This window comes from Triticum dicoccoides, chromosome 7B (assembly GCF_002162155.2).
Source record: "Triticum dicoccoides isolate Atlit2015 ecotype Zavitan chromosome 7B, WEW_v2.0, whole genome shotgun sequence".
NCBI lineage: Eukaryota > Viridiplantae > Streptophyta > Magnoliopsida > Poales > Poaceae > Triticum > Triticum dicoccoides.
The window spans coordinates 744170777-744180419 of record NC_041393.1 but is presented as its reverse complement, the minus strand read 5'-3'; the positions used below and the strand labels follow the sequence as shown (position 1 = coordinate 744180419).

Genomic DNA, 9643 nt, shown 5'->3' with positions numbered 1-9643 from the left:
AAATAATCCCAAAATACTTAGGCGCGGTACATTGACTTCTACCTCGTTTTTTGTTTTTTGACATATCAACCAATGAGAGATGAGGGGTCTGCATGTTTTTAATGACTTGAGACTATCAAACACGACATGTAGTGGTTAGTTCATTGCATGCAATGCTATTAATTAGCAAATAAATATTAAAGTCTCTCATTGTCCCCTCCTCCTTTGTCACGGTGCACAACCTAAGATGACTTACTCACCTAGACGGAGGGAGTACTACAAATTCCTTCTTCTTTTCATCATCTACTTATTTACAGTTACACTGGATTTCTGCCACTAATTTCACTAGTACAGCTAAGATGGATGGTACTAGAGCGTTTAGATCACTACTTTAGTGATCTAAACGCTTTTATATTTCTTTACGGAGAGAGTACATGACAGTGCAAAGTTAGAAGATGTGGAGCGTGTGGATGTTGAGGAGCGCGACCCTAGTCTGCACGAGGCTCGGGAACACCTTCTCGCTTCCGGCCTCCATCTCCTCGATGAACTCCTCCAGCTCCTCCAGCCTTTCCGCCACGGCAGCCACAGGTAGCTCCGCCGCCCATCCCGACCCCGGCGCCGACGCCTTCTTCTTTTTCTTCGTTACCAGGGACACCAGCGCCGCTGTCCGTTTGCACGAGCACGACTCCGCCGCCACCGACCCCAACATGGTCGCCATGGCCCCGAACAGTGCGGCCGAAGCCGACACGGTGGCCACAGCCGACTCCAACAGCAGCCCGGTCACCTCGACCTCCGCCGCGCTGCCTTGGCTGCCGCCGAGGATACTCAGGCGGGACGGCCTGACGGCGCACTCGCTGGCCGCGGCGGCAAGGCTCGCGAATTCCTTCCCGGTCCTGCGCTGCGACCGCACTGCTGAAGCCAGGCGTGCCCCGTTGCGACGGCGCACGGCCACCAGCGCCTCGGAGATGTCCTGCTTGAGCACCACCATGGCTTCCTGGAAGCAGCCGTGCACGTCGGCGAGGTGGAGAAAGGAGTCCAGGAGGCGGTCGACGCTGCCGCCGGCGCCGGAGAGCGCAGCCTGGGCCTCGGGTAGGTCGAGGAGGTCGTCGAGCGCGACATGGAGCGCGTCTACGTGCGCTAGCCCCGTGGCCATGGAGGCGGCCAACACCGCCGTGCCCTGCTGCGCCCAGGCACGCACGGAGCGGATGTGGGTGTGGAGATGAGCGAGGATTGGGTGTGAGCGGCACGGCAGGCACACGGATCGCCCGTGGTAGGACGACAACGGAGTGCGTACTTTGGGAGACCTCGACGGGCTGAGAGGGAAGGAGACGCACGTCGTGGCTTACGGTCGAGCTGCCGCTTTGAGGATGGTTGGTGTGTGTGTCTGTGTCTGAGTCTGTGCAGCGTTGCTGGCTTATAAAGATCCCATCTGAGCTAAGCTGAGCTCTCTCGAGTATCAGTTGGGTTGGCATATAATATGCTGCCTAGTCTCTTCCATCAGATCGGTCTTATGGATGAACTGGTTAGGTGCATAAACTTACAACCAAGAGGTTCAGGGTTCAAAACCTAGTAAACGCAATAAAAAATTGTGGCCTGCCCCCGCTTCCGCTGCCCATGTCATATAGCTCCAAAGGAGCATAGACGTGAGGGGGAGTGTTGGAGTATAATGTTCGACCCTCTCCCTCAGATCGGTCTTTTGGTTGCATTGGCTAGAGCATGCACTTCTACATGGTATCAGAGCCAACTCAGATCGGTCTTTTGGTTGCATTGGCTAGAGCATGCACTTCTACATGGTATCAGAGCCAAGAGGTCTTGAGTTCAAGAGCCGGCTGGCGCAATTAAAATTGCAGCCCACGATCGGTCTTTATGTTGTATTGGCTAGAGCATGCACTTCTACATGGTATCGGAGCCAAGAGTTCTTGAGTTCACGACCCGGCTGGCGCAATTAAATTGCAGCCCACTATCAGTCCACGTTTAGGCCTGAGGGAGCCACACGTGAGGGGGAGTGTTGACGTATAATGTGCTGCCTAGTCTCTTCCATCAGATCAGTTTGATGGATGAACTTGTTAGGTGCATAAACTTACAACCAAGAGGTTCATGGTTCAAAACCCAGTAAACGCAATAAAAAATTGCGGCATGCCCCCGCTTCCGTTATTCATGTCATATAGCTCCAAAGGAGCATAGACATGAGGGGGAGTGTTGGACTATAATGTCCGGCCCTCTTCCTCAGATCGGTCTACAAGTTGAGCTGGACGTGGGTTGATGTCTGACAGTGACACACGCGCTTGCACGTGTGCGTGTGTGGTCGAGGTACAACGCGTGGTGACTGGAGAGGGAGTGAGGTGGTTTTCAGCGGTTGTGACAGCAGACAAGTGGCACTGTTGCGCTGGAATGCCAGGATCGTTCTTGGTTTCTGGCCTCTGTTTTAATTCCTTGGTGATTCCAGATTGATCTGCCCAGCCTAATCAGCTTTCTGATCGAGATTCAGCAGAGCAAGACCACAACACAGGTTGTAAGGACACTCCCCAACTTACATCCATATTCATATCTATATATTTGAAAGAGATTTCTTTTGTATTCATCTTTTTTTCACCGATTAACTGAGAAATCTCTTTAGATATGATACAAGTATCTTACCGTTGAGTCGTATATATATTAGCAACGAGGGCTCAACCACCTCTCCCCCTTCCTCCTAGTTGCAGTAAGTGTGAAGCGAGAGTAAGCCGACACAGTTTTCGGCGACCCTTGATGAACTCATGGGATCCCCTTCCTTTGTTGGAAGCTCCGGTAACAAGATGGTTGAGGAACTGCTTATGGACACATTACACACTATACAGTTGGTAGAATTTATTTATTTGTAGTTACACCTAAATTTGAGACTCCTCGTAGACTCTAAATCACTCTACCAAGTTCGGATATTTAAGGATACTATAGATATAGAAACACATAAAAATGCTATAATATAATTTACAGAAATGTATACTTGGAGAAATGTTATATATACGTTCTCTTAGATTTACGGAGAAATGCATTGCAATAAATGATTTGCATAAATATCTCAATTAAAAATAAAAATATGTCATTGTTCGATTAAAATATAATTTAATTTTCTATATGTGAAAGTATTTTGATTACGATAAATAATAAAAAAATATGTATGTTATTGTACCGAAGCGTGACTAGATAATTAATCATACTAGCTATACAAAAAATAATAATTGAGATAGTATGTTGAAAATTGCGTGTATTAATGGAACCAATATGACTTTATTACTAAAATAAGATATATAATAGCATTAAAGTAAAAATGTTCAACATAAATAAAGAAAAAACAATTAAATTTAACATATCATATAACATTCAAATGGGTGTATGTAATTACAAGAGAAAGTGGTAATATACATAGAATAACTTGATATATGTTTTATAAAAACACATTTTGACATTAATTTATTCCAAGGAGAATATCATATCTTTATTCTATGGAAAATAGAGCGGATGCAATATGTTTTCTATTCCTCTTAATATTATTTTTCTTTCACTTTATAAATTAGAAATATATATTTAGAGATATATTTAATGTAACTATTTTTCTACGTTTCTAATTTCAAATTTATCTACATTTTTATTAGAGATTTGATGAAATGAATTGTCACCATAAAATTTCGTAATTTAATAACATCAGTGATATTTGATATGTTATTAAATAAATTGGACCTTAAAATATTTCTATTTTGAAGACTTTTACATTCTTTTGTTTTATCCAAACGTAGAAACATACGAGGCTAATTTTATCATCAATGGAATGAAGTATTTCAGAAAAAATCCATCCTCTCCCTTTAAAAGCAAACTCTTATATTGGCTCAACCATTTTATTTGTCAGGTTCTAAAGGGAGTTAACAAATTGACAGCCTGCATTATGTTCAAATGATATTCCTATGAGAGGATTTGAGAATCTATTAAAAATTATTTAGGCTTATCGGCCTGCATTGACATCTCTAGGAAGGAGAAATCTCTTTGGCAAATTGGTGGATGAAATTCATTAGAGACCACGAATCTAGATGAAAAATGGTCACATTAATATTATTTATGCATGTGTATTTAGAGATTTGCATCGAGAAGAATGCTAGAGTGTGTAGAAATGCCTTCAACCTGATCATCATCGTTATGGGAAAGTTCAAAGATTTGAGGTTAATTGCACGCTCCAAGGTCTCGCGGAACATTAATTTGGGAGAGTATACGCTTTTGACACCTCCGTTGTCACCCGCAAAAAAAGACACCTCCATTGCCGTTCTAATTTTTTTAGATGTTACCAATTAAAACAAGGCAAATATGGTGCATCCATTTATATAAAACTCATTATACGAGAAAAAGGATGGCAAATAGTTTTATAGAAGGAAATCTTCATTAAAGAAACTGAAAACCAATGTAGTAGGTCGATGGGGGAGGGGATCAATCCGCAAAAAGTGTGAACAAAGCATATATTAGGGTGGTTCATCAAAAATCCCTAAATGTTTGAACCGCGTGGTTCAGATCCTTTTTGCCCTCCAACCCCATGCATAAAATGTTCACGGACCATTTAGGATGTTCGAATTCCCATAAACCTGGAGCAACCTCGGGATCTTTGTGGATGTCCACACAATCTGCTTGGCACACTATCAGTTGGGGCACATGTCCTCACAGTCCGTGTGCTTTTTCTCTAGGTCCGCCTGGACAATCCATGTGTCCAGATTTAATGTTTATTATGCATGCGGTGTTGCGGAACGCAATAATTTCAAAAAAATTCCTACAATCATGCAAGATCTATGTGATGCATAGCAACGAGTGGGAGAGTGTTGTCCATGTACCCTCGTAGACCGTAAGCGGAAGCGTCTAGTGACGCGGTTGATGTAGTCGAACGTCTTCGCGATCCAATCGATCAAGTACCGAAAGAACGGCACCTCCACGATCTGCACACGTTCAGCACGGTGACGTCCCTCGAACTCTAGATCCAGCTGAGGCCGAGGGAGAGTTCCGTCAGCACGACGGCGTGTTGACGTTGTTGATGAAGTTACCGACGCAGGGCTTCGCCTAAGAACTACAACAATATGACCGAGGTGGGATTCTGTGGAGGGGGCACCGCACACCGCTAAAACAATTGTCAACTTGTGTGTTCTAGGGTGCCCCCCTCCCCATGTATATAAAGGAGGGAGCGGAGGCAGGCCGGTCCTCGTTGGCACCCCCCCCCCCCAAGAGGGGAATCCTACTAGGACTCCATGTCCTAGTAGGTTTCCACCTAAAGGGAGAGAGGGGGAAGGAAGGAGAGGGAGAGGGAGAAGGAAAGCCCCCGCCCTTCCTAGTCCAATTCGGGCTCAATGGGGAGGGGGTGCGCGGCCTGCCCTGGCCGCCTCTCTCTCTCTCTCCACTAAGGCCCATCGAGGCCCGTTAGTTCCCCCGGGGGTTCCGATAACCCTCCGGCACTCCAGTTTTATCCGAAACTTCTCGGAAACACTTTCGGTATTCGGATATAGCCGTCCAATATATCAATCTTTATGTCTCGACCATTTCGAGACTCCTCGTCATGTCCGTGATCACATCCGGGACTCTGAACTAACTTCGGTACATCAAAACACATAAACTCATAATACCGATTCTCATCGAACTTTAAGCGTGCGGACCCTGCACTACTAGGAAAAGGGCTATAGATGATATGGACACTAATGGCGCACCATGTGTTGGTGCGCCATTAGTGTCCAAATACTAATGGCGCACCACATCCATGGTGCGCCATTAGTAACATTTTTTTTGTTTTTTTTTTTAAACTAGTAATGGCGCACGCCATTACTAGTTAAACTAGTAATGGTGCACCACATCCATAGTGCGCCACTAGTAATTTTTTTCAAAAAAAAATTCAAACTTTTTATTTTTTTTTAAAATTAGTAATGGTGCACCATGGGTCTGGTGCGCCATTAGTAGTTAAAACTAGTAATGGCGCACCACACCCACGGTGCGCCATTACTAACAGTTTTTTATTTTTGTTTATTTTTTATATTTTTTTTCAAAGTTAGTAATGGCGCCCCGTGGGTGTGGTGCGCCATTACTAGTTTAACTAGTAATGGCGCACCACACCCACGATGTGCCATTACTAATTTTGACCCAAAATTCCCCCGAATGCACCCCCGGGGACCGCCTTTTCAGTTTAAAAAATAAAAGAAAATAAGTTTTCCATGTCATATCTGGTCTAGTTGTTGGGAAAATTTACAAATATGAATTTCGACTTTTTTTGCAAAATCTCTCAAGAATTTGTAAAATGGGAATAACTTTTGCATACGAACTCGGAGTAAAAAGTTTTTTATATGAAAAATCATCTACTCGAAAAGTTACATCCAAATTTAACGAGGGGAGCCCCGTTAAACATTTTCAAAATCGTCAAAAACCTAACAGAAAAAAGTTACGGGGCTTTCAAGATCTAGAGGCAAAAAAATTCAAAAAATTTCAAAACTTACTAGTGGCCCACCGTTTTCTTGGTGCGCCACGAGTAACAGAAAAAAAAAATTAGTTTTGAATTTTTTTTCAGGATTTTTTTTTTCAAAATATGATACGTAATATGAACGGAAGTTTGAAATAATTTTTCAAAATTTCATCACACTCATGAACATGAACAAAGTCCTAAACATCAACAAGGTTTAATAGGATTGATATGCTAGATGTATCAACAAGTGCCTGTGAAGTGAGCTAGTGCTGGGGAGATTAAGCCATAGTGACCTGAGATTAAGAAAGAAATGAAAAAAAATAAAAAAAATAAAAAAATAGAAAAAAAAATTGAAAAGAAAATGTGTAACTTTTTTTTGAAAAAAAATAATGTTACTAATGGCGCACTCCTATGTGGTGCACCATTACTAAGTGAGATAGTAATGGGGCACCTCTAGGCATACTAATGGCGCACTACAGGTGCGTCATTAGTATCTGGTATACTAATGGCGCACCAGTTGTGCGCCATTAGTAAAAAATACTAGTGGCGTGGTACTAGTGGCGCACCAGTAGTGCGCCATTAGTAGGCAAAACTGGTGCTCCACTAGTAGGCCTTTTCCTAGTAGTGCTACGGGTTTGAGAACTATGTAGACATGACCGAGACACATCTCCGGTCAAGAACCAATAGCGGAACCTGGATGCTCATATTGGTTGCTACATATTCTATGAAGATCTTTATCGGTCAAACCTCATAACAACATACGTTGTTCACTTTGTCATCGGTATGTTACTTGCCCGAGATTCGACCGTTGGTATCTCAATACCTAGTTCAATCTCGTTACCGACAAGTCTCTTTACTCGTTCCGTAATGCATCATTCCATAACTAACTTATTAGTCACATTGCTTGCAAGGCTTATAGTGATCTGCGTTACCGAGAGGGTCCAGAGATACCTCTCCGACAATCGAAGTGACGAATCCTAATTTCGATCTATGCCAACTCAACAAACACCATCGGAGACACCTGTATAGCATCTTTATAATCATCCAGTTACGTTGTGACGTTTGATATCACACAAAGTGTTCCTCCAGTATTCGGGAGTTGCATAATCTCATAGTTATAGGAACATGTATATGTCATGAAGAAAGCAATAGCAACAAACTAAACGATCACCGTGCTAAGCTAGAGGATGGGTCAAGTCAATCACATCATTCTCTAATGATGTGATCCCGTTCATCAAATGACAACTCATGTCTATGGCTAGGAAACTTAACCATCTTTGATTAACGAGCTAGTCAAGTAGAGGCATACTAGTGACACTCTGTTTGTCTATGTATTCACACATGTACTAAGTTTCCGGTTAATACAATTCTAGCATGAATAATAAACATTTATCATGATATAATGAAATATAAATAACAACTTTATTATTTCGTTTAGGGCATATTTCCTTCAGTCTCCCACTTGCACTAGAGTCAATAATCTAGATTACATAGTAATGATTCTAACACCCATGAAGTCTTGGTGTTGATCATGTTTTGCTCGTGAGAGAGGCTTAGTCAATGAGTCTGCAATATTCAGATCCGTATGTATCTTGCAAATCTCTATGTCTCCCTCCTTGACTTGATCGTGGATGGAATTGGAGCGTCTCTTGATGTGCTTGGTTCTCTTGTGAAATCTGGATTCCTTTGCCAAGGGAATTGCATCAGTATTGTTACAAAAGATTTTCATTGGACATGATGCACTAGGTATGACACCTAGATCAGATATGAACTCCTTCGTTTGTTGTTTCCGAAGCAGCTATGTACTCCACTTCACACGTAGATCCCGCCACGACGCTTTGCTTACACTGCACCAACTTACAGCTCCACCGTTCAATATAAATAGGTATCCGGTTTGTGACTTACAGTCATCCGGATCAGTGTCAAAGCTTGCATCGACGTAACCATTTATGACGAGCTCTTTGTCACCTCCATAAACGAGAAACATGTCCTTAGTCCTTTTCAGGTATTTCAGGATATTCTTGACCGTTGTCCAGTGATCCACTCATGGATTACTTTGGTACATACCTGTTAAACTAATAGCAACGCACACATCAGGTCTGGTACACAGCATTGCATACATGATAGAGCCTATGGCTGAAGCATAGGGAACAACTTTCATTGTCTCTCTATCTTCTGCAGCGGTCGGGCATTGAGTCTGACTCAACTTCACACCTTGTAACACAGGAAGGAACCCTTTCTTTGCTTGATCCATTTTGAACTTCTTCAAAACTTTATCAAGGTATGTGCTTTGTGAAAGTCCAATTAGACGTCTTGATCTATCTCTATAGATCTCGATGCTCAATATATAAGCAGCTTCACCGAGGTCTTTCATCAAAAAACTCTTGTTCAAGTATCCTTTTATGCTATCCAGAAATTCTGTATCATTTCCAATCAACAATATGTCATCCACATATAATATTAGAAATGCTACAGAGCTCCCACTCACTTTCTTGTAAATACAGGCTTTTCCAAATGTCTGTATAGAAACATATGCTTTGATCACACTATCAAAACCAACTCCGAGATGCTTCTACCAGTCCATAAATTGATCGCTGGAGCTATGCACACTTTGTTAGCATCCTTTGGATTGAAAAAACCTTCGAGTTGCATCATATACAACTCTTCTTCCAGAATTCCATTCAAGAATGCGGTCTTTACATCCATTTGCCAAATTTCATAATCATAAAATGCAGCAATTACTAACATGATTCAGACAGACTTAAGCATAACCTCATCAAGTTCTACTTTCCTCCCACTCACTTCTTTCGAGAGAAACTCCTTCTCTAGAAAGGATCCATCCTTAGCAACGAATATCTTGCCTTCGGATCTGTGATAGAAGGTGTACCCAACAGTCTCCTTTGGGTATCCTATGAAGACACATTTCTCCGATTTGGGTTCGAGCTTATCAGGTTGAAGCTTTTTCACATAAGCATCGCAGCCCAAACTTTAAGAAATGACGACTCACTAGTAGAAAAAGGGTCTAATGTGAAACTCATTAGTCCCGGTTTACAATTGAACCGGCATTAATGTGACCATTAGTGCCGATTCCAATGGCCAGGCGGCCGACGCTCATTAGTACCGGTTCGTGGTGAACCTTTAGTACCGGTTCGTGTCACGAACCAGTACTAAAGAGGTGGTGGCCTTTAGTTTGGGTTGGTGGCTGCAACCGGT

The 9643-nt window shown here is 42.7% G+C and overlaps 1 protein-coding gene across 1 annotated transcript in view; it reads right to left on the bottom strand.

Annotated features, from left to right (window-relative positions):
- Nucleotides 1-427: 427 nt before the first annotated feature.
- The window catches only part of LOC119339638, a 31871-nt gene continuing 22655 nt past the window's right edge, over nt 428-9643 (bottom strand). The window contains exon 2 of the mRNA XM_037611616.1: nt 428-1292. Within this exon, the coding sequence (XP_037467513.1) occupies nt 428-1292 (865 nt within the window). The remainder of the gene's footprint in view (nt 1293-9643) is intronic.